Below are 26,910 nucleotides of genomic sequence, written 5' to 3' on the forward strand. Positions count from 1 at the left end.
CTCTATCTCCCTCACACACACAAATACGCACACACATACTTGGCTTCCTCTCTCTCCCTCCCTCCCTCCTTCTCACACACACCCACACAACGGTGAACTCGTTCAACTCCCCTGCAGTGCCTCCTCTGCCGCTGCAGCGAGGAGAAATGAATGACTTCTCAGAACTCTCACATTTATCACAGGCGGTTCCTGTAAGAACTGGTTTCAGCCAATTAATGAGGAAGTGAGTCGTACCGAGCTGTGTCATCACTGGCTGAGAGATCTGGGTGGGGGGGGGGGGGGGGGACACAGAGGGGAGGGCGCTCCTTGTAAGACAGCCCATATTAGGAAACCCTTTTACAAGATTTAGCCACCAACTACTAGCATACTACTGAACCCCCCCCCCCACACACACACACACACAGACACACACAAACACACGCACACACTCAACGAAAAAAGAAAAAGACGCAGAGAATGCCCTAGAATAGCGAATCAGTGGCCCATCCCTAGGCTGGAGTTAGTGATTAATCACTAAAGAAATACATACTAAAGATCTTCAATTATTCTCCAGTGTCGCTATACAGAGTCAATTACATCCCGTGTGCTATTGTTTCAAAACGTTCCTTGTGTTACGGCAGTGATCCTTTTGTTCGTGTTGGGGAGGCATCATCAAAGATTTTAAAGCAGGTTTGCGGGGGCAGTCATGTCACATACGGTTGAGTTTATGGCTGATAACTTTCTCTGAGGGAGGCAAGTCATTTCCGTCCCTACACACACACACACACACACACACACACACACACACACACAAACACACATCTACCTATGTTATGCTTAGGAAAAAACTGATTTGTGAAATGATTATAACAAGGAAGCCTTTTAGTAATGATTAACTTCATTCGAGGTAATAGATATCCTACGAGTGAATGGGCAAAGCAGACAGGAAGTCTAACAGATGGATCACGCTTTAAATTACACAATAGAAAATGGTTAGGACACGGTATCAAAAATCAAGCAGTTTTGTTGTTTTTTGAGGCAAACAAAGCCGCTCCTATTCCCATCCCCCACGTCACGAAACCCCTATCATCTACATCGAAACGTACTAAACTAATTAAAACATATATCTCCTGGAGGAAAAGCTGAATATGAGTTTGCGCAAGAAGTATGGGTAAACAGAGAATTGAAATACATTAGTTCAGAAGATAAAAGTAAACAAGCAAGGACAAAGAGTGAGCAAAACGGTTTTGAGAAATGGCGGGCGAATCATCTCCTACACGATGAGCAATACTGAGTCACGAGCCGGGCAAATCCACCAACAAAGAGAGGCAAAGCAAGTAGTCGAAAAGACGTTTTTAATGCCTCAGTCAGGACAATCTCTTGCTCTTTCCATTAAAAATCTGCTGATCTTCTGCTTTTTGGGAATATATTTTCACTTTCTGCTGAGGGTGTTGTGAAAAGTGTTGGATTTAAGAATTGTGTGTTCATGATTTACCACCAGTGAGTACCAGTCCTGAACACCTTTATGTGAAAGAAGTTCAGAATATTAACTTTCTTAGTCTTGAGATAAAATACTACTCCTTCTATCTGGAATTAAATTAGAGATTTGTGTAACTTGTGCATGCATTAAATATATGTAATAAATAATATGATGATGTTCAGTACTTGAAGTGAAAGTTGATCTTAATTATAAGTAAAAGTTTGGGAATTAAAAAAAGTCTTTTCGGACTTGGTTGAGTCGAGGCAAATGGAGAAAAAAAGCTGAAATTTAAAACAGCGATAAAATGTAATTTTGCAAACAATAAGCCTGAATTATTTACTCTGCAGCTACTGAGCAAACATTTAAACCGGTTTGTTAAAATCCTGTCCTTTAAAACGAGACTAAAAGAAAACTCCACGCTTGTATCTTTCTTTATTGGTGAGTTTCTAAAACACTGTGGCTTCCAGAAACAAGGACTTTAATCAGTTTGAACTAAACTACCTAGCAAATCTCTCTGATCTTTACAAGCTCTGACACATTTATATTGTAACTCTAAAGACTAATTTAGAACAAAAGATAATCATATCTCAATTCATGGTAATCATTATATTTGGTTCAAAATGTTTTTATATATATATTATATAAAGAAGGCATGCAGAACATGTATATCAGATGTAATAATTTAATTCTAAATTAAATTGATAAAATACACGAGTGATGCTAAATTATAGATCATGGCCTTTGATTGTATTTATTTAGCTTATTCGGATATATATGTGCCTAAAATTACATTAAATGTATAGTTTTTCTATTTGAACTGTTTATTTGCATAATTTATAGGCAGTAAAGGAAAGAATATGAATATGGATTTTCAAATGAATCAATGCTGTACATTAATTAAAATAATGAACATTATTAAATGTATTTCACATTTTTAAGTTTGTATAAATGGACAGTTGATCCAAACAGTTTTATAAAATATGACTCTTCTTCTAAAAAGAAGAAATAGTTAAAAAGGGATGATAATTAGAGTAATCACAAGTCTTAAAATGTTGGTGGTTTTACAACCATAAAAGACTGAACGTGTGGATCCTATCAAACTTTATGACAGTTGTTTTCCAATTGACGCAATTACTTCCAGAAGTTGTTGCAAAAATCATCAGCTCGACATGCCTGTGTTACAAAAAATATCCCAGCAAATACATGTGGCGTAATATCAACAACATAGATGTGTTTAATATTCAGCACACAGTAGGAAATGTAAGAAAAACCAAACTTTTTTAATCAACATCAAATTTGGTGACATTTAGAGTTGAAGATATTTAGAGCAAATTGATTGTAGGACTTTATGAAATACAGCAGCCAGCATCTACCAAGACAGTTTTTTATCATCTAATATAGTAACTCAAATGAGAAGTTATAACAGAGGTATTTAAATGAGTGTACTGTCTGTGACGTGTGAAGAGGGGCTCAGCAGCTCAAACTGCATCATTTCATATGAATGCAGGAAAAAGACTGCAGTTCAAATAAAAATAGACACAACATTTAAATTTTCCGACCATCCATACAAACTTTATTTTGTTCAAGCCTGTGCTATTAAAGTATACAAACGACTGTGTTGAGAGGCGGAATGCAATTTTATCCAAAAATAAATTCAATGTGACCCACATTTTCTTTTTCTTAAAAAAAGAAAAAGAAACGCGTTCACTCTCTGTCCTACAACGCCATCCAACTGATACATTTTCTATTTTTTAAGTCACTCTTAGTGCAGTCACAACACTAACAACAATGCTGCACATTAGTGGACTTTACAATAAAGTTTTGGATTAGAGAATAAATAAAGAGAAATAATATGTGTGTCTATAAGGAGAATAGGGAGATCTGTTGCTTTCGCCACACACACAAACACAGTTTAAAGTATGAATATTTATGTTATTTAGACAGAATCAAAATATTTTTTAATAATAAAGACAAAATAATAACAAATATTAAAAGGTAGATTTGTGAGACCTGCCTCCTCTACAGGTGTTCATCAACACTCATCCGCTCTGTATGCTAGAGAACTGAGAATAGAATATGAAAGTGAGAAACAGCCTTGTTCTTAAGAACAGTCATCTGCGTTCTTCTGACATAAAAAGTAGCACATAAACTATTTATATCTTTTGGAGTACAATGCTTGCTGCAAGGCTGCTGGACAAAAAGGTACAAACAGCATCCTGCACAAAATGTCCATATTTCAAAAATAATTAGGGACTAAAAGCTACACATCCCTACATCATCGTTTAATGAGTGATAGAAACTGCCTCGAGGATTAGAAAAAAGCAATATCCTTTAACTGCAAAGAACAGCACAGGACAATCCCAGAAACCAGGCTTGTTAACCAAGAAAATATGCTATCTTCCTCAATAATCAGGAAATACATGACGGGAGATACACTTTAACTAAACGAGGAGATATGAATGAAAAGCCCCCACATCTCTTACCTTCCTGCAGCCATTTTATGACTGAGAAGGGCCAATTTGTGAGGGCCATGTCAGCCTCTCATTTTTTAATGAACTATCACTTCCTGCTGCTGTTCACACAGCGTGGAGCGTGTTTAGGTGTCCTGTGTTCCTTTCGTGAAAACTAAATTCCACAGGGTATGAGTCAGAGGCGACCTATGACCTGCCTGCCCCTTCTGAAGGCTGCCACCTCCAATGACACTGCAACACACACACACACACACACACAGACACAGACACACAGACACAAACACACACACACACACACTCATAAAGTTCACAATTTATTGTTCTTGTTGCTAATAAAATCCCCAAAGTACACACATATACACACACACGTGCCCTGACGTCCTGAGGGGATGATAGAGAACAAGGGCTCACATGACAGTCAAACCCTGGCCAGGTCCAACTGGTTACAACACCATCACAACAACTGGCTTAGGCAATAGCTCGTGTTACTCAATGTTCCACCGGGTCACAGTTCACACCTAACACAACAGCACAGACGCCGCAAGACGCACACGCACACTCTGACCCGAGGTACTGAAACTCTGACTTCTACACCATCTCTGTGCGAAACACTGACGCTCCAACTCATTCCTTTTTATCAGCTCATGGCTTGATACATTACTACTGCTCCAATTCGATTTTAATAAGTGTCAGAATGATTAAATAATGGAATTATGGGAGGAGTGTCTTTGACTTTATTGTGAGAAACATTTTGATTCACGTGCAAATGCTGTACGGTAATATGTGTGTGTGTGTGTGTGTGTGTGTTCCTCCTCCAGTTCAACCGGACTTTTTCCCAGTGACTTCACCACTTAAGCATGAAGCCCACTCCTGGTTGGAGCTCCCCTGCCCAGTGTGTTTATCACATCCCCGCTCCACAGACATCTGTGTCAGCCAGCACACACACACACACACACACACACAAACACATGTGCACTGCTCGGACACATGCTATCCTCTCTGGTGCCCACAGTTCTGCCAGGAAATCAGGGGGCACCAATTATAGAAGTCTATTATTCCTCTCACTTCCCAGACAGCCACATAAAACAGACCTTCAACCCTCCCTGCCCCCCAGGTTCAGCATGCCCATACAGGCCCTCCTGGTCTGGGTGTGATGGGGTGTGGGGTTGCTGGGTCAATGTGTAACCAGGCCTTGACCCTTTCAATGGTGAGAAAGGGCTGTTCAATATGAGTCAGATGTGAGTGGAGACATATCCAGACAAGTCATACTGCTACTTGTAGAGTGGCAGCAACAGACAGCCTGAAATAGAAGAGGAGGTGACAGAACAGATGAAGAAGAAGGTGTGGGGCCTTGCTGATACTTCAGAGTCTCCATCCATCCTGTGATGTCATGCTTGCAGGAATGACCGCTGTGTGGGATCTATCGCGACATTGTTTCCGATGGGACGTCTAGCCCTCTTTTTAAATGAACACATAATGACCCGGTGATAACCACACCCACTGCATTCTGACTTAGATTTACATGTTGTTAGTCCCAAAGGGACATTTTGCAGCAAGTCAGAAAACTGAAACAGACAAGAGGAGTTAAAGGAACGCATTACAACACGCTAAATGAATGTGAAGGTTTTAAACGCACCAAAGAATCAAGGTCACGGGGTGAAATACGCCTCTTGAAATAAAGGAGAACTTGAGACTGTTTGAAGTACAACTGTCCTTCACAACTGTGCCTTCTACTTCTTCTCTAGAAGAGACTGCTCCAGACACCAGCAGGGACGTATTCAACGTTTAGACAGGCAGAAGGGCAAGGGCGTAGGTTTGCATATGGTCCATAGGGACTATAGTCACAACCAAAGTTTTGAGAAAGACACAATTGTCCTCACCAATATTTTGTTCATTTTAATTGCCTGTTAGAAAGAAATTATTGAACACAATATATTTGCAAACTCATTCTTATTATTATTATCTATACTATGTTCATCGTCCAGAAGAGTGAAAAACACATTTCCACGTTTTCCAATGCGCCTTCGAGTCTGTGAGACAAGATGCTGTCATTTAATTGGCTGAAGTGGCAGAAACACTCCGTGAATCGTAACTTGCAGATATTGTTGACCCTGTTGTGCAAAAAAGGAAAGAGAGAGGCCGAAGTTTGTTCACCACCCAGAGGTTAAGTAGCTACCAAGAAGCCCAGGTCGTTGTTAGTTAACGTTAGCTAGTAACGTTAGTCGGCTAACTCCCCACACAGTGCAAACCTGCAGCATTTTTAAATGCATTCAGGAAACTCAGAAATCCAGAGCAGATGTAGTGCATGTTGAGGAAGCAGCAGCTGGACCATCGGGGCTTCAGGTGAGGTATTACTCATGGCATATTGTTAATAATTACCAAGCATTAGCAATGAAATTGAAGAACGTTTTGGGAATCTGATTTCATGTCAATACTTTTGGATTGTGAATTATGTGATGTTGAATAAAAATAACAAGGCTGTCCAATAATACCTGAACCTATTACCTAAATCCTCTAAATTTCTTTCAAAAATAAATACATACTCGTATACGGTCTACATTTATTCATTAAGGCATTATTTTGAAATGCATTCAGGAAACTCGGGGCTTCAGGTGAGGTCTTAAATTGATTCTGTGTTGAGGTGTATTATCATGGCTCACAGAGTTAAAATTGTCTACCTGTTTTATGTGAATTATTATTGTGTTAAAACATGCATGTGCAGACTAGGCTAAGTTTTCTTTGCTCTTTAGGGAAGAGTCAGTTTGAGCGACAGTGAGTGAAGTGAGTGTAGCAGTGTCCTGGACATGAGGAGGGAGCCAGCCTGATGCGAACCCCATCAGAGCGCAGCAACTTCAGCACAATAAGTGACGGTTTCAGGCAAAGCGGTATAGTCAGTATCTGTGGCTGCATTATAGCCCTACCATATAAAAGGTTGTTTTGAGTGTGTCAAAGCACACACCATCAAAAAGACCACTCTGGAAAGAATGACCCAGCCTTCTGCTTAAATATGTTTTAGATATATAATATACTGTTCCTGTATATTGGCATTTTAGCAGAACTTTTCTTATTACTTTATTTAATTATTTAATGTTATTATTAGTATTTATTTGGTGCAGAATACTGTGTTGTACTTAAACTAAGGTTGTATTAATGTTATTATGTTTAAATCAGTTTCAAGTTAAACAAATGTTAATATATTTTAATAAAGTTTGCTTGTTCAACATAATATCAACTACGTTTTTTGTATATGGTGGGTGGAGACTTGCAGTGTCCCTATTAATGCTTAGACCAAACTATGCCCTTGCTGCAAGGTAAATTCAATCATTTTGAATTTTTGCAATAAAGTTTGCAGATCACAAAAGAAAAAAGTTGTGGTATTGTCAAAAGTGATTATAGCTATCTGTTGAGGTTTCTGATCAGCTGTACATACAGTACGGCCGTGCATTTGAGTTGAGTCTAGTCAAAGTAAAACAACGTGTTCACATTGGTGAATCTTTGAAGTTTGACTCAAAATAAAATAATAAGTAAATGATTTATGTGTCTGGGATAAAACAAATACAACCAAACCTCCTCATAATCAAGATGTATGGCTGCCTGTGGTTTTCAGGCTGATCCACAAATGGACAATAGCGAGCATATTTACCCTGCATACTATCTCTCTCCCTCTCCAGTAATCTGCTGTGAATCAGGCTCATGGGGGACATGTCAGTTTTGAGGGGAGGGAGAGGGGTCCTGGGCCTCTGACTCAGGTCCTGTCTGGGATGACTCCTCTCTCACACAACGCAGACGAAGACACACATATCCGTGACAACTGATGACATCACAGCCAAATTACCGCATTCGTGGGAAAAACAATACACTTCAGTGGATGACGTGGCTCGAGGTCCGTCTTGTGTCCTCCCTGATGAATGAGCTGCTCTAAAAATTAATCAATGGCATACTGTTTCCTGAAACAACATACAAGCCAGCTGTCATCCTGATGAATACATACTTTAGTAATTTCATCGAGCATGTGCAGGAATGATCTGATAAGCGAGAGCCTGAGACTGGGACCCAAAACAAATGAATCAGGGATGAATAGAGCAGGAAGTCCTGGGACACACAATGTGCCCGAGAGGCACATACTATGACACCAGAGCTGGACCACAAATTTGACCTCTCCCTCTCTTTGTGTCTTTCTCTCACACAAACACAGGCCGACTGCACACAATCCGAAGCATAATTGAATATTATTCTAAATGGCTGTGGTAAGACCTTATGGCTCGGAGTCAAACCTCTCTCTGACTGCTACTGCCTCTGTATTTCTACTGTTGGGCCAAGGTAATCCGACTGGAAGTGGGGGAGATGGGGAAATGGACGCCCCGCTGGGCCTCGCATTAAACTTAACAACGCTGTATAAAAAAAGGAGAGTCGGCCGTGACCTGCTGCTCCATCCCTCACTCCCACTGTCTTGCCATGTTTGCCTCTGATCCCGTCATCCTAAGTGAGGTGTCTGACTGTTTGAGGAGAGAAGGGCAGGCCGTGGAAGGACTGATCAATGCCATCTTTGTCATGGCGCTTCTCAGGTGACCAAAGCACCCGGTGACTGATAGGATCGAAAACACTCCTTTCTGGCAGATTGGGATAACGAGAAGACGTTGCTCATATGTCTCAAGAAGGGCTATTTATAGGATCAGTCATGTGACCGAGGCTTGAATTGTAAAAAAATAAAATAATACATTGACATTTGGATTTCTTTCAGCACATTCACTCACATTCTTCTCCAAAAGGACAGGCAACACACATCACCACATGTGAAATACTTTAAACCAATAAGCTGTGGCTTAGGCCGCAGTACCCTTCACATTTGTCCCATATATTTATTGCATAGATAATATTGATTAATCAAGCACGTTCTTTGCCTCAAATAGGTGCCTTTTGCTTCACAGAGACTTGTGTGGTGATATAGGGAACATTCAAAAAAATCCCTCCCTGCTTTCAACTCTTACAAGGCGACGCCACAGTTACCTTCAAGCCAGACAAGCCCACATTCAGCATGAAACCACACAAAGCTAGTTTCTATATGAGCTAAGGGTGTGTGTTCACGATGGGTGAACTTCAGTGGAAACAAGCAGTAACAGTCCCCTAACTCCAGGACTTTTACACGCACACAAATAACTGCTCTACTGTGAAAACCCAGAATAGCTTCCATGATTCTCAGCAATTCCACTTCTCCAGTAACCCAACTTTATTCAAGTTGTTCAGTTAACATCCAGAAGAATTTGTTGAGACCTCCACGCTCGTAACGAAACAGGAACGGAAGATGATAATGGATTTTGTTTAAAAGTTTCACTAATTGTTGTAGTTTACAGGTGCCCGGATTGCAATTTAAACAAATGTCATTACAAATCACTCATTTTCATACTGTCTGATGCTAATATGAGTCTTAGACAGTCTGAGTTACACAAATCAATTGATATCTTTCAAAGTTGGTATTTTTTGTACAAAAATCCCTGATACACAGAACCAACGCAGAGAAAGAAACCAGAACAAACAGTGTATGTTAGGCTGACTCCACTCTGAGTGCTTCGCTAAGGTATACCAGCACAGCTGAAACAACTGAGCGGTTACTCGCAGAACAACATCCTAAAAAATCAATTCAAGATTCAGAGTGATCTAGTGAGCCCAGGCTGGCCTGCCCTGACCTGTGGCTCTCTCCTGGCCTCCCGCTGAGCGGGCCCGCCTGCTGTGGTCCTCGAATGCCGACAGCCTTGTGTGGATGGAACAGCCATCTGCGGGCCCTTTGTGCTGGTAATGGACCTTCGGCTTAGAGATGGACCGGGATGTAAATGGATGCATTCTCATGGAGACGTCTGCCGGTTTCTACCGGATAACCTTTTCAGGTCTCGTCTCTTCCTCTCTGCATCTCAATGGCCTCCTCCCCAAGAGCCCGACAGTGATAGGCCTCCCTTGACACATGAGTCTGAGGGATTTGCCAAGCTCAATACAGGACACAGAGAGAGGCTGACTTAATCAAGATGATGGATTATTAAGAACAGTCATTTTAACTGCAAAGCCCGAAGATGAGATATAATAGGATTAAACTGTAGTTGCGTCTCTGTTGTCGTCTCTGCTCCTCTCTTATTTTCTCCCTTTTCCACATTCTCACAAACATAATCACCTCACACGTTGTTCTCTCCCAGACTTCGACAGAAACTAATCCCAATCCCACCACTGGCACGGTGTAAACACACTAGACTCCTGCAGACAGCTATTCCTCTTCATGTATGACACATGGCTGCTGACAAAGTGGCATTAATCAGAGTTAGCGATTCAGCTGAAACAAAGCAACGCACAACAGATCAAACACAGGAAAGCTCACTGTTCCATTACTGCATGCAATGGTTGATTTTGAGCTCTTCCTGCGGTATATCACCACCTCACCGGTTGATGAAGCCCCAGCTGAGATAAGAAAAAGGAGGATAGAGAGGACTGGGCACAGAAAAAGATCAATCTGAAATGATATGAAGCACAGCAGCAGGGGCTTGTTCACTCTTTGTAGTGTGTCCAGGCTCAGTTACACAAATAAGAGTAGAAAATTAGGATTTTGGTGTATAAGGATGGGAAGTGTTCAGCGAGGGGGCCGCTAGTGTTTTATGACCATTAGAATGTAGTTGAAAAGTTAACGTTTTGTTGGAGAAGTCCATTTAACAAAACAAAGTACACGCTTGATTTATTTCTATCAAATCTACAAATTCTTAAGACTTGTTGACCAAGATGGAAAACCTGTGTAGGTTTTTTTAATGACTAATGGACAAAAAATCTGCTGAATGAACACTTGCATGAAACCTCTGGAGCGTACAACTGTTTTTCCGGACTTTAACAATGACTGTACACGCACAGCCAACCTTGAAGAGGAGACATCTGTACATTAGTCACAGGACAGAGGGAACCTAACAAGTCTGATGAGACACACAGCTCCATCAGACCTGGTTATCAGCTCTTGTTATCAGCCCAAAAGGCATCCGAGGAGGCTTTTATTGTGACTTTGTGGAACTTCAAAGCCAAAATTATCTTTATTATTATCCTACTACTGCTGACAGAGTGGTAGATTTAACCCTAAATGCTTTGCACAGCAGGAAAGCAAGAGTGGAACTTGTCTGCCAGAGATACATGGATCAGTTTCCACAATACTAATCAAGAAGTAAGAGATCAAGTTTGAAATGTCTGACGCACATTGTTGCCCCAAATTAGAAAAAAATTGAAAATGGAAGAACAAGATTGAACAACTGTCAACTGAACTTATTTTTCCACCCAACACATTTTTTGGGTCTCACTCTCAAAAAGAACATCAGACATCATAAATGTTTAATGGAAATGTTAAGTCACTTGTGTTGAACTTGTTCTTAAAAAGGTATTTTGCATATTCTCTATTTCCAGCCTGTAAAAAAAAGATTTTTTGTGGACAGATGTGATAAAAATGTGTGTTGACAGTTTTAAAGCCTCGTGACGAGATCCAAAGCTCTCTTGTGAGGCTGAATTTCAGTAACACGCTTTCCATTTGTCATTCAGAGAAAAAAGTTTTCCTGATTTGAATTACCGATGAAAAAGTGAAAACCTTTAGAAGCATCCGTAAAAAAGGTCAAATAAGATAATTTCTTAAATTAATTAAGACATAATATGTCGACATCTTGATACAGAACTCTTATTGCCACATTTATAAAGTGACAAAAAACTTTAAAATATGTGGACCTGCCCTATTGAGTGATGAAATATAAATCATCATGATTCTAGGAATATTTAGCAAATGAATATATAACCAAACTGTAGATAAAGTAAAGAGGGTTATGTACACTTGTACATTTGTTTAATAATTTTTTCACTACAATTAAGAAATATACTCATAGTCTAACTTTTAAAATAAATACATTTAATTAACATTTAAATAAATACTCAAGTTCTGATGAACTTAGTGAAGGATATTATTGTATGTTTTGTCATTGAGCCGATCAGTTTTTTAATTATATTATTGCCGACTTAAAATGAATAAATCATGTGAAACAACTTTATAAAAGATAACGGTTCAGTGTTTGTACATTTTCAGTGAGTGATCATGTGAAAGTACAGTATAACACTCAGAAGCTACGGACATTTCCCTTTATTTCCTGTGTGTGTGTGTGTGTGTGTGTGTGTGTTTGTGGGGGTGGGTGCGTGCGTGCACGTCCGTGTATGTGCGTGTGTGTGTGTGTGTGTGTGTGTGTGTGTGTGTGGGGCTGCATGCGTGCGTGCCTGTACAAAAGGTTAATGCATTTGCATGCACAGCAGGTGCTGGTATTTTTGCGGGTGTAAACGTGTGAATTGACTTTCAAGCACCTGCACAGTTAACACGGGACACTGCGGTTGGTCTGTACCTAGCGGGTTAAAATGAAAAGGCTGTCACCCATTCATAAGGTGATGTGTGAGTGAGAGTGAGAGCGGCACACAGAATCAGAGTTGAGGGTGGAAAGGCCTCCATGAGGAAGGAAGCTGACGGTTGACAAGTTGTAATGAGGGACACTTCCTTTAGAGAAGAGGCGGGCAGTGAGTCAGACTGAAAGCTGTCAACAACCAATCATCTGCCGCTTGAGTCCGCAGCTCAATGAGCAGTGACTGACAAGAGAGACACGACTTTCACAACCCAACACGGCTAGAAGCCTTTTGGCAAAGCAAGTGCGTTCTGATTGGTTGATCAGACCTCAGTCAGAACATACGTGTAATAAAACACACACATGGAGAAAAGAGCATCAGCAGCTCCTTAAGTTGCCGTTTCTGGACAAAATAGAATTTTAGAAACAAAGCAAATTTGCAAAAAGAAAATGTGGCAAGGATGAGAGCTGATTCAATCTCATCGTCTGACTTCAGTGTGTGTGTGTGTGTGTGTGTGTGTGTGTGTGTGTTTGTGTGTGTGTATGTGTGTGAGCGAGAGAGAGAGAGATCAAGACTGCATGTGTGTGTGTGTGTGTGTGTGTGTTAAACTAACTCCCACCAGCAGGTCTCAAGCGATCAGCTGCAACCCCTTGCATTTCTACAAGGACATCGATCATAGCCCCCTTCAGCACCCACGCCCAGCATCTTATTATTTATAAGAAGCCCTGTATGTGTGTGGGCTTGTTACATTTTGTTTAACTTTTTATTTTATTTTTTTGTCTTCAAAAGCAGCCTGCTCCGTCTGATGGCTTGATTCACAACATAGCCTTGTGCCGTTTGTAAATTCAACACAACACTGATGCTGTTTCCAGCTTGGCTTGCACAAATACTGGCACAAATAAGTTTCCTTCGTGAGATCACTCCCATCTGTAACTCAAACTCGATATTTTCTTTCCTCCCAAGAGGTTTGAAGCAAATAAACACAAGTACATATTGTACCTTGGTCTGACTCCTGAGGGTCCTAATTTTACTGAAAGAATAAAAGGTTGGATTGGTAACGACCGATTGGTTCAAAGGGCGACATCAGTGATGAGAGCAGAAGCACAGGGGAGGTTTCTATGACAGACGAGAGCTCATCCCGTCGAGTGAAGAAACTAGAACAAGTTCACTCCCACAGTCGTCCAGTGGAAAAGTCCCTCAGCAGAGCGAGGAGGCCGAGCGGAGAACACAATGTGACACAAACTCAAAGGCTGCACAAGGCATTTGTAAACAGGATAGACATCTTCCAACCCAAAATAAAAAATGACCATGTTTATTTCAAAGCCACCTCTGAGGAGGAGGCCGAGCTCACACAAAAGGGATAGGAATTACTTGACTGGTCTTCAGCCTCCCGAAATTCACCCACACCACTCCTCCGCTCTCTCCACTGGTTACCGGTGGCTGCCCGCATCCACTTCAAAACATTGGTTCTGGCGTACCGTGCTCAGAACGGATCGGGCCCCGTCTACATCCGGGATATGGTCACACCGTACACCCCGGCACGTTCGCTCCGCTCGGCAACAGCCAATCGTCTTGTGACTCCTGCATCTCGAGCTAATCACTCTCCATCCAGACTGTTTGCTGTCCTGGCTCCTCAGTGGTGGAACGAGCTCCCCACTGACATCAGGACAGCAGGAAGTCTCTACATCTTCACCGGAGACTGAAAACACACCTTTTCCGACTATATCTGGATTAAAACACAGATTTGCACTTCAGTGGCACTTAAATAGCTCTTATTATGGTACTTTTGTAGTTCGACTATGTTGAGGAAATGTTACTTCCTGTATTCTTGTTGTTCTTAGTTTATACTCTAGGTTGAAATGCACTTATTGTAAGTCGCTTTGGATAAAAGCGTCTGCTAAATGACATGTAATGTAATGTAATGTTGAATGTCACATGACCACCTAAAAAAGGTTCCTGAAGTGTCAAGTTTGGCATTAGCTCTTTTATGTGTGAGAGCTGCACACCCCGAAGGGTACTTTTGGTGAGCAAACAAACACACACACACACACACACACAAATGTAGGCCTACTCACCCGATGAGGGAGACCATCTGCTCCACTATGTGCCCGCTGAAGGTGACGATCACAAACAGTTTCTGTATGACAAAGAAACACCCAGAGAGAGCGAGTCAGTTACTGAACCATGAGGTCACAGAACAAGGCATTATGTGCATCATCTATTTCCCCTTGGGGATTAATAAAGTATATATCTATCTATCTATCTATCTATCATAGTTTGATCACTAATTCCTCAACTCCCCCTCACTCACTCACTTACTCACACACACACACACACACACACACACCTACACACACGTTATGCCCAATTCTTCTTCCACCATTGCGGTTTGGTGGAGGGCAATACATGAAAGGCTTAGGCTCTATGACACATGACCAACAGAGTACACTGGGTCAGCATATCACACCAGAAGAGAGAGAGAGTGTGTGTGTGTGTGTGTGTGTGTGTGTGTGTGTGTGTGTGATGGAGGAGTAGGGGAATCAAAGGAGATGTGTCATTGCTTCGGACGGGGGCTGGAGGCCGGCTCCTGTCCACTCTGATTCCTGGTTAGTCATCGGGCCAGAGAGGCAACTGGCATCCATTGTGGCTCATATCAGCCCTTTGTTCTCCTGCAGGGGGGCAGCAGGGACACACACCCAATAGATGACCTGATTTTCAAAGATCCTTTACCTGCCCTGTCAAGTTGTTGTAGGTTACAAACATGCGTTTTGACCACTAACATGTTGTCTGATCCGGTGACTTCTCGGTTTCCTTCAACATGCCATGAGACCGGCTGAACCCAACAGAGCTTTTTGTGGGTCCATCATTATAAACTTATGTTTTGCAGAAAAGGATTGTTCAAACCCACAGAGCCGTATTTTAAATCCTAGTCTAGATCCCAAAGTTTCCAAAGATACGAAATATATACCACCGAATTACAGGGAAAAGTGTACAAAGTGATACATGAGCAGAGATGAGACATCTACATTTTTATGTAATGTGTTGCTTCAGTTAGTTTCACATTCAAATATATATTCTGCTGTTAAAAAATGTCTTATCTAAATTGGGCCACAATAAGTCAAATGTGATCTAGTTCATTTAATGATAAGCAGTATATTTTTCAATATGCTTTGATTAGTGCTAATCAAATAAAATAAAACACTACTTTCTGACATGCAGATCCATCTCAGTTATGGACCCACACTGGATATTGAGTGCTGAACATATTGATTAAAGGTTTTAAAGTGCAGATGCTACAAACTGGCCTAATAGGCAGGTTTTAACTTCCATGACATAAAAAAAAATGAAGAAAAGTGTAGACAGGAAATATACTGAGTAAGATAAATGCCCCTATGAAGAGGGATAAATGTGACAGCCACGTCAGTACAACCCACAACACCACATTGACATGGTTACCCTGGAGATAACAATAACGACTCTAATTTCATGTGACAGCGCTCTTTGATCAGCTTTGTTGGCGTGTTCTTTGTCCGGTTATGTAACATGCCATCGAGGTCATACATGTCCATTAGTAGTCTGTTTATTCGTGTGGTTGAAGGTTAGACAGAATCAGTGAGTCGACGTCACAAAGTTACTGGACAGTAAGTAAATCTCCTCATGGACATTTATAAACCCCGACGTCAGGAAGACATTTTACACCTTAATATTGATTTTATGCACCCACATCTCTTCAAACGGCACTGAGCAACATGGCAACATTGCAACAGAAGAGCAACACACATTAAAGTCACAATCATTTTTAACACACACACACACACACAGAGAAGCATGACATAATTTCTCAATTGTTTACAGAAAGGAACACTCATGGATTGACAGTAACATGGAGAGAAGTGCCTGCAGCGTTAACTGCCGTGTTCCCCAGAGGTCAGAGTCAGAGGGTGGAAAACATTTGTCTCATTTAACTTTTTGCGACATGACGATCCATGTCTTCTGCTACGTCTCACTCTCTTCCGTCGATCTCAAGGGCCCCGCCACTTTTTCCATGACGTCACCCATCGTCATCATCCGCAAGTGACCTGCAGCTCTAAAAAAGCCGCTGACGCTGCTGCATCCATTCAACAGTGGACGTTCAGACGTTAAGCCAAATGAGCCTGAGAGGCGGAGGCAGAGCAGAACAAAGGAAGCCTCTCCTTGGAGACGAGTGAGAACACACCTGAACCACAGGTACAAAACACACACCAAAAAAACACACGCTTTGAAGCATTGAGTGTTTTACGCCCAAGCACGCACACACACACACACACACACACACACACACACACACACACACTAAAATCCCCTTTTGTTCTCTCTTGGCCCATGAGGGACAGCGTCACCTGCCCTTTCCTCTCACACTTCTTGTTTTCTGCAGAACACTTTGCATCAGGAGCAAAACCTGAGCTTGAAGAAGATTAAAACAAGCAGCTACAGGAGAGATTGGGACGCCGAGAAACGCCAGAGAGCAGAGTGAAGTCTTTCTTTCCGTAAACGAGGGAGGGACACAGCTCTGTCATTCGGGGGACCCTGGGACCCCTGAGTGAAATCTGCTACTGTGCCTTCCATGCATGCAAACCCCCTCACCAATCTCTCCCTCTTTCTTTCTCCATCACCTCCCACCGACAATGTTTATCAGCTTTAACTTGCTCTTACTAGGTTGGATCCCCCCCCCCCCCCCCACACACACACATTTCTTCTCAATTGGGTGCAGGACTGCTTTCAGCTTACGATGAAGGAATGAGGCCAGATGCTTTTAACCCTTCCTCTCTGAATCACAGTGAGCAGAACGTTTGCTAAGAAAACAGAAAGTCGAGCCTCCGACGGTAATCACAGACATACTACAAATTCCTGGACACAAATTGAGGATTTTCCAGGATTAGAAGAACCGTTTGGGATGCCAAGTCTCCTCACAGCACTTTCTTATTCAAGGTTTCTGGTTAGGATGTATCTCCTTTACTTTCCTATAAATGTTCAATCTGCCATAGTCTGACTGGTCTACTGTACAATGGGGGGGAGGGTGTGTGTGTGTGTGTGTGGGGGGGGGGGGCAGCAGCTGCGATCACAAAATGGTTGACTCCCCCTCTTTCGGCTGCACAAAATGGCCTCCATGCTAGCAGCCGACTACAGTACGGAGATGCTGTGCATGTGATTCCATTATATAACACACTTCACCTTCGGAAACAATATCAAAGGAAACAAATCTCAGCAGCTGCTCTCAAACACAACTTATCCAGTGCTGTGCAAAGAGGGATTTACTGTAGGCGAGTCTGATTAATATAGTTTAGCTGCAGCTCACCTGAATGTGCATTTTGATGACTGCTTTTCCAACAAGTGTTGCACCCAAAAAAGTCCAGAATGGCACCAGGAAATGTCCACATGTTATTCCTGCCAGGTCAAACAAGGGATTCGGAATCTGAGGGGGAAACAATAGAGATGATAAGAGGATATTGTGTAAATTTACCCCAGGAACTAGGAAACAAACCACGTAGAGAAAGTGCATGAAACAATGTAGCACAGTATTGACGTTTATCCATCTGTACTCTCCAGGTACCCTACAGACGGTCCCTGACAATCCCATGAGGTTATCCAACTGTCACATGCACATTCCATATCTATTTCTTGTTTATACGACTCATTGTCATTTTTTTTGTCAAATACTTTAATAGATTTGCAAACATTACAAAATGTTTTAAAGTGTTAAAACGCCATAAAGAGGATAATTAATATTATATATGAAGAAAAAGGTGTGTGTGTGTGTGTTTGTGTGTGATTGGACTCACAGAAGCACAGGCTAAAATCCCAAAGAAGCCGACCCTCTGGATGAGCTTCTGCACTGCGACTTTTGCTCGGGTGGCAAAGTCCTGAAAAAGAGCAAAAGTGGGGAAAATGTGTCATTAAATTATCATTAGAAATGTGCCGATGTTTATGTGATACTGATCACATGCCGTGTGCATCATTTAGACTTTACTGTTTTACAGGAGACATCTCAAATCTGCTTGACTGAGATTGACATTGACTAATTGCAAAATAAGAATAATTAATTATTCAAATTAATGTTGTGCAGCTTCTATCAGATACATACCACACTGTCTTTACTGTATAAATACTGGATTATGTCCGAAAGATTAAAACCATTTAAAATGATGAATACGGATTTATATTTTACATGAAAAATAATTCACAATTCTTTTTAAAGGGATTCAAATAATAAATTGGGCTCCTGAAACATTTGTTTGACAGCAATTTAGAGTGAAGAGGTTTTTTTCCTGGGTTTTTCAAAGCATTTCTGTGGAAGAGGGAATATCACAGAAGGGTGTAAAATAAATGTGTGTAGTCAGCTTTTTTCATGAATGCTCTGAAGCTCATTCAAATGCCACATTAAAACAAACACAACATTAAGGATCATTTCAGAATTTAAGATAACAACTTATAATCAAATATCTGCTTTTAGGAGTTCTCCAGTCTCTCAATGTTGATGTTTTAGCTTGTTTACAAATTATTGTTGTCTACTGACATAATTTTTTCTCTCCATTTTATATCTAAAAATATGTTAGTATCCAAATGAAACGAAAAATTAGTGAAAAGTATATTTCTTTTTATTATCTCAGCTTGTTTTTAAATGAGAGCGAGCTGCAACTGGAGGTTTTTCTACATCCTGTAAATGTGCCTTCACCAAAAAGTTTTAATTTATTATTGAGCAAGATTACAGTTGACAGACACAATAATTAGATCCTCAGAAATTATATGTAAAGCTGTGCAAACTGCTTTGAACTTGAAAATACATATATTTTAATGCGATGTGCATTGAGTGATTTTAACTCACAATATTTTAGAATTTGTGTTTCTAAATCCTCTCAAGTTTCCCTGCTTCATTTTAAATTATTAAAAACTCTAAAACCCGATACCCAAACATGCACTTTTCAAAATTATTTACACAGTTTTAATTCTACTTCATCTACATTCACCCAAAATAAATGTGCAAGTAATGAGGAGCTCTTCGCGTTTTAAGTTGCTGCTTGTGTATATCTATCAGGAAAAACATTTCACCTAATAATAAACAATTTGTTTAAGGTGATATCTATTTATTTAAATGTTTGAATGAAAAAGGTGGGTTTCACAATTAAATGAAGTCCTGTGCTAAATTCATGACCGTCCTGCCAACATTAATATCTTCAAGTTCACAGCTTTAAACTCAGACTCACCTGCCACACACTCTGAAATAATGACGAGGCTCAACTGCTTCTTCATTCTATCAAAGTGATGAACTGGTTGTAGCGTGTGTGTCTCTCACATCCAGTGCTGGCTATTAATTCCATTGATAATGGCACTGGGAATGTGAGAACAAGAGAACAGACTTTGGTCCATCCAGTGACTCACAAATTCTTGCCTTTGCGGCTGCCCTTGCCCTTTTCCCCCTGACGGGCAACAAAAGCCTCTTTTCAAAGCAATGACACACATTTTTCCCCAATATACCTTTTCTGGGAAGAGAAGCCTTAATCTGCCTCTGGGATTTGAACTAAACTCTTCTGGGAACACAGCGGGGATGCAAAGAAAACCCCTCATGCAAGACCCTTCATATCTTTGGAAGATACAGTCAATATCTAGGTAATTTATAAAATTATTACTTTGATACAATGCTGGATTTGCTATTGTTTAATTAAAATAAAAACATTTTGAAGAGAAGTTCTTTGCTTCTGAATGTCTTAAAATAATCAAATATACTGAGGACATTTTACTTTATTGTTTTCTATATTCGATGCAAGCTTTTTTATATTGTGTGCCTTAATAAATTAGTAATTTGATCTTTTGGCTATAAAATATATAGATTTTACAGCCAAAAAAGGCAGAACCGCTTTCATTCGTTATTATTTCTACATTTGTCTGAATTTATCTCAAAGTTGTTGCACTTTTTCATGAAAACAAGTTTATTCTTTATTTGCAAAGTTATTGTAATAGATTTATTACAGCTTTTGAAAAAAAAGGCTGTGAGTTCACAAGAGATTAAAGTTTTTTTTTGTTTTCATAAATTATATTTGACATATTGGATGAAGCAATTATTTTACATAGCTTTTTATAAGCATCTTTTTAACATCCAAATACATATTTGTAGAATAAATCCTTAAATGTATGTTTAATTTATCTTTACATATAATTATGCTAAAAAAAAGATATTCAAAAGGTTTAATTGAATCTGTCTTCTACTGCAACACATTTGTATGTTATAGATTGCATTGGCATTATGGATGTATGAAGATATTTGGCATTAAAAGCATTTGTTTGTCCCTTTCAGATTAAACTTCAAACTCATTTTATATTTGTCAACAGAACAGAAGTGAATGAAACACACACAGTAAATTAATACAAATACAAGAGGTGTTTGAAGGTTGTTGTTGCAAACTAAGATGTCCTCTATTTTGAAGAAAATACACACTTCCACATCGACTGTTGAACTTGAACTTATAAGTTAGTATTAAAGGGAACTTTCACCTTTAAACATTTATATACATTTACATAATATTTTCTGATGTTTTTAATGTAGCAAAGTGTTTCAAAAAAATGCATCGACGGCATTATTGAATAAAAGCCTATTATTTTAAATATCCTAATGAGTGTTTGCTGTGCGTGAAGTACAGTTGCTCACTGAAAGCAATTTGTTCTCACCTAAAATAATATAAAATCAACTGACAAAGAAACTTAATTAAAAAAACTCCTATTAGGATATGAATATACAATAAAAATGGGGTTTTCTTTTGAAGAGTAAGGCCTCAGTTTCTAAAACATTGTATTAATTTAAACAATGGGCGGGGGCTGGCAATACATAATCATACCTAATATGGTCAACAAAACCAGTACAGTACTGATGCCATTTTTTCATGAGGAGCCAATAAGCAGACAGGAAACATGAGAGACATGGGAGGTCACCTAATAAGGTGGTGGGGGGAGCGAAGGGACACGCAATCTGATTGGTTCAACATTTGAATTTCTGCCTGCACTGACGTCCAATCATGAAGTTTTCTCCTTGCCTGTAGTTTTAATTCTAGCCTGTCCCTGTGCGTGCATGTGTGTGTGTGTGTGTGTGTGTGTGTGTATGTGTGTGTGTGCGTGTGTGCGTGTGTGAGTGTGTGTGTGTGTGTGTGTGTGAGCTGCTCAGCTGGTGGGAGACAGGGAAAGAAGGAATGTGTATGGATGGTTTACAGCTGAACCGCTGAGGACTGTGTCTGGACCCGGGGCACCTGATGACATGCCGGTGTTGCGGTGCGGACAGAAACCCTGCAGAACCAATTAGTGCTACGGAGACGGCTTGTGAATCGCATTCGTTTCCTAACATCAGGACACGTGCATTGTTTATATTAGGCGACGGAGTCAAGCTATTGACTCACGCAATGAGGGCCGGGATGAAAATATCACTGCAGCGTGAACAAAGGGTCCCTCAGGAGGTGAGGGGAGGGTGTAAAGGGGTGTGCGTACATGTTTGTGTGTGTGTGTGTGTGTGTGAGTGTGAACTTGTGACACTGTGATTAATATAGTTGAACTATATACTTGGACTCACTCTCTCTATTTTGCATTTCTCGACCAGGAGAAGCATCTATCTCGGATGGCTGGGGTTCAGACATTCAGACTCTGTTGTTGGCAGCTTATGGAAAATCACCATCTTTGCAAGGCAGCTTGCCAAGGGGCTGCCTGCCCCCCCGCCTCTTCCCCCCACCCCCGTCACCGCCGGCCTGCAGGGCTGGGCATAGCAGCAATTACATTTGGTAAGATGTTGTCAGGGGTGCAGCGTCATTAAAACGGTGGAGCTTTTGGTTCCAGATTTGGCTCAACGGCACCGACGCTGTACTCGCACTCTGCACAGTCACCCCACATGGCGCACAGCTCTGTGGGGAGCAGAGCCCACTTTGAACTGAGCCCCATATACTTCTGACCACTTCCTCATTTTAATAATCAAACTCTAAGTGCTCCACACAAACGTGCTCTGTTAAATGAAATGGTACATCAATCTGTGCTTTATGTCAAACATAATAAAGCTGTCACACTTTTTTATTTATTTAATCACAGAAAATATACCTTTGTTTATTTGATGTAATAAATGAGAGAATATCAGGGTGTTTATGGGATTATGGTACCTGGATCATTAATTGAACATGGCAAATAAATGACTCTTAGACTATGAATACAGGAGCACGTCCTCCACATTTAACATGACAGTCCAAATATTGATACAGCAAATCCAAAAATATAAAGAACTAATGTTTCTTTAGTGTCAGGATTTTTCAAATGTTAAACCAAATGTCACTATGACCGTGACATTTGTTTTACCATCTGAAAGGCATTATTGTACAATGCGATATCTGTTTATTTTGGATGTGCTGAAAAAAGAGGGGGTTCTCTTTTATAAAAAAATGGGCTTATAGTGAAGAAGTTGACAAAGCAAACACTTTGTTTTCAGTATTCTTGGAGTGCTGACGGGGTACAGAGTTCAAACAGAGACAAAAAGCAGGCAGCGACAAGGCACTCTGCTCCATGTGGAAATGTAAATTGTCAGACAAGTACAAATCTATGCATAGCCCATAAACAAGTCAACACCCACGCACATTTTTTTCTCTCCCTCGTTCTGTGATTTTTTCTTCTTTTTCTCAATGAAAGTCTTTCAAACAGAAGACACACATCTCCGAAGTGGCCGTGAGCCCCCCACCCCACGACACGAAGATGGCTAAAGTTCATCTCATTAACTCCTGACAAGCCCGCGCCTGCTCCCTCTGGCACAGGAAGTGGACTGATTAAGGACTCCTGATGCAATAGAAAGTCCACTTTCAAGAAAAAAAGAAAAGCTCTGCATTCAAATCTATCCAGTGCACACACACACACACATACACACACACACACACACACACAAAATGCACCCCTGAGTCCACGTTGACAAATTCTTTAACAAGCTGTGGTTAAAGGGAAGCTGGTTTTACTCTGGCTCACCCCCCTCCTTTCAAACAGTTTACTGGAAATAAAGAGGGAGGAGGAGGGAGGGGGCATTTTCAGAGAAGTCACGTGACGGGGCCGGGCAAACCACAGCACAGAGAGCCTTTGAGTGCAGTAGGCCAGGGGGGAGGCAGGCATATACGCCCAGCGCAGATGGCCCTGATTTGAGTTACAGGAGATACAATCCTGGGAGTTGGCAATCAAGAATTCACAGCCTGTTAACCCCTTCCGTACCGGATGGAGAAAAAAAGAACACAAGCCAGGAAACAACAGTCCATTATCAAGTTACAAGCAGAGACTCGATCCTTGCAGGATCCACTGAGATGGTCCGTGTCGATACGGAGGATTCCTCTCCAGCGCATCAGGCACTCTCGCGTGGAGCTTAAGGTTTAAGAGGAGGGGGAAAAAGCTGATGTTCATGACATCAGCGTCTAGAGCCGTTAGAAGAAGGCATGACTTCATTATTTTTGAATAGCTCTGTTGAATGAATGAAAAGAAGAAAAAAATACTTTGGTGCTGTGCATCACGTGCACTTGTGGCAGGAAGTTGGCACGTGTAAGATGGGAGAAATACCACAAGGTTTAAATCAAAACCTCTGGCACCTACAAGCCTCTGTGACTTTAGCGGAGGGGACACAGTGAGCATCTCAATCCCGCTCTGAAGTGTGTGTGCATTTGTGTGTGTGTGTGTGTCAGTGCGCGAGTGTGAGTGTGTGTCTGTTTGGAGAGGGTTAGGGAGTAACATCTTTGAGGACAAAATTTAACCACTTCCACTCGGATACAAAACGATCCACCGATACCAAATGTTCTCCAATCCAATCCCAGTGGAGTCTGTTTCCACTTTAGCCTACAACTATTGATTTTCAGCTTTCAATCAAAACCTGTGACCCAAATCCAGAGCAGATAAACGCATTCCGTGTCCACCTTAAAAGATGCAAAAAGGGTAAAGGATGGAAGTACTGCAGGATCTCCTCGAGCGAAAGAGGGAACCCTGAGAGCATCCGAGGAACGGTAAAAGCCCAGGCGAGAGAAACATTTTTTCCGTATGTGGTCCTCGCTGGTGCTCGCAACCTGCCTCCAGATGCTGTCCAATCACACGAGCACACATGACATACACACACGGCTGCCAGGCATCATTAGAGAGAGAGAGAGGGAGGGAGAGAGAGAGAGCGAGAGAGAGCAATGCACAGTGGGAGACTAACAGACTGTGTGAGAAAGAATAAGAGTAGAGGAAGAGAGGGACATATAAAGAAACAATGTCAGAGAGAGAGAGACTAAGGATGTGTCGTGAGAGCAGCATGCAGCGTCACTTCTAATCTGCACTCGCAAGGATGCGAGACAACCAGGCGATGCTCCTCCTGCGTTGCACTGTTTGTTTGTCTGTTTGTTTGGATGAAGACACACAGAAGCTCTTCCATGCTGTGTAACAGTTTAGCTCCACACGTTCCTTTTATTAGTTCTTTTCATCCTGTCTGCCTGTTTCACTAATTCTCATGTCATTCCAGATCCTGCTTCCCATCTCGTCAGTCCAACTCCCTTCACCTGCCTCTGATCACTCCCTCGTCAATCCCTCATTACCTTCACCTGGTCCTCATGCCCGTCTCACCTGTTGTCCATTCCCTCGTTAGTCCCTGTCTACTTAGGTCCCCTCACATGCACTTGTCCTCTGCCAGATTGTTTTGTGTTCTTCCTGACCAAGCCCTCCAGAGTTACAAATTGTATCTATCTGTTCCTGCCTGTTTTGTTCCTACCATTACTCGGAGTAAAAGATCATTGTTTCCAGTTCGGTCTCCTGAGTTGTGCTATTGGGTCCACCATAATACTCCTGTGACATGTTGAGATGCTCATTTAGGCAAAACCCCCTCTCCACACGCCACCCGTTTGCCACGCCCCTCCACCGCCATTACTCTTTTGTGGCAGTTTTGGTGGAAATGGCCACGATACCAGCTGGTGATGTCAGGGCTCAAGTCTCAAACGTGTCGTCCGTCCACCAGGACCGCTGTCGGGGACAACCTGCCCAGCTGTCCACTGCATCGGTATCAATGGATCTTCCAGCAGGTGCTACCCCCCCCCCCCATACCCCCTAAATGTAACATTTGGGAGTTTCCAATGCTTTTAGGGATTCACATGCTTGTATTTCAAAAGATATTGGTGTATACTTTGAAAAAGAACATCAGGCGAAACCTGTTGTTTATACTAATGTCTACACAGTTCGACTTTAAGATAAAAGAAAATGCAGGGACGGAGTAAGAGAGGATCCAGCCAAAGGCAACATGAATGCAGTGATGTAACTATACATCTATTGTGGAGGTTCCTCTGCAGGTTGATTGGGGAGAGACACAAAGGAAAGAACCAAGAAGTCCCCGGTTAAGTTTGAATTTGTGTTACTATCACGAGAAAATAATGGGGGAACTAAAACGTGAAATACATTTTTTGGGCTACATATAAATAATGACTTAATATAGTGGGATAAATAAAGGAATGTCTGCACAGAGTGACCAGAGGCACTTACTGTGTTATCAGAGGCTGAATGACGTCCATACACACTATGGATTTACTGTTGCCAATCCTGTATGCATGCATTCAAATTAATACCAGAAACAAGATTAACGCTCCTCTGAATCACTCTATAATCCCATATCTGGGATACCCTCATTAAAGAAAACTTGATTTATTTCCTGACGGCCTGATAAAGTCTGCTCCAGTTTATTTGCAAATACAAGAGTAAACGGCAGCGCTGTAAAGTTCAAAACCATTTCTGGATCAGTTGTTTTACTGCACTTGACCTGTCTGACCGTTTGACCGCCCTGCTGGAGAAGGAGCAGCATTCCTAAAGGATGAAGACTGTCAGAAGAGAGAGGTCTGATGAAGAGCCTTTCCAAACCCACACACATGTTTCCCTTCATACCTCATCCATTCATAGTCACAAGTGGGGTGGAAAAATAAATATTTACAAAGAGCTGTTAGGCATTGTTGAAACATTTGCAGGGATGTTTGATATGAGAATGTTCCTTTTTTTTTACAGGGGATTTAAAAACGAACGGAAACGACAGAAACATTTCACTCAAGTGCATCATTGCTGTTCTCTTAGTCATAACATTGTGAAAGATCTTTATTCCCACCGTGCCGTTGAGACACGAAGGTGGGGCTTGTTCAGTGGCACACACACACAGGGTACAATGTGGGAATCTGGCACACCAGGATTTACTTCAGGGAATTTGCATTGGCCAACTTTTTTTAATATAAAAAATAATAATAAAATCAACACCAAACATGAAGGATCTAGAAATGAATGCAAGCGCACAAGAGAGGAAAGGGGGAGGGGGGGGGATTAGATAACAGAGGCAGGGATCAGTGCTTCACCTGTGCAAACTGGGTCTGGTCCAGAATATCCTCAAACCTCTGGTAGTCCTCGTCATCGGGCTCGGTGCCAGACAGCCGCGCGGCCCGGGCCATGAAGTAGGGGGGAAGCTCTCCGATGGCCGTACCGGCACCCTGCTCCAACAGAAAAACGGAAACACAAACACATACGGAGATTGTTAATTACTGCTGCTCAGCCTTTCAAAGTCCACTGTTCACACTA

At 41.4% G+C, this 26,910-nt stretch overlaps 1 protein-coding gene and 1 long non-coding RNA gene across 2 annotated transcripts in view; one reads left to right on the plus strand and one right to left on the minus strand.

Annotated features, from left to right (window-relative positions):
• LOC130191919 (vacuole membrane protein 1-like) overlaps positions 1–26,910 on the minus strand; it is a 53,440-nt gene that overhangs the window by 4,530 nt on the left and 22,000 nt on the right. Inside the window, 4 exon segments of the mRNA XM_056411665.1 lie at positions 14,391–14,452; positions 17,651–17,767; positions 18,135–18,215; positions 26,691–26,822. Coding sequence (XP_056267640.1) covers positions 14,391–14,452; positions 17,651–17,767; positions 18,135–18,215; positions 26,691–26,822 — 392 coding nt within the window.
• On the plus strand, positions 21,540–25,094 carry LOC130191920 (uncharacterized). The gene is made up of 3 exons (XR_008831296.1): positions 21,540–21,791; positions 21,932–22,109; positions 24,833–25,094. It is a non-coding gene; the product is annotated as an uncharacterized LOC130191920 (long non-coding RNA).

This window comes from Pseudoliparis swirei, chromosome 3 (assembly GCF_029220125.1).
Source record: "Pseudoliparis swirei isolate HS2019 ecotype Mariana Trench chromosome 3, NWPU_hadal_v1, whole genome shotgun sequence".
In the NCBI taxonomy this organism is placed as follows: Eukaryota; Metazoa; Chordata; class Actinopteri; order Perciformes; family Liparidae; genus Pseudoliparis; species Pseudoliparis swirei.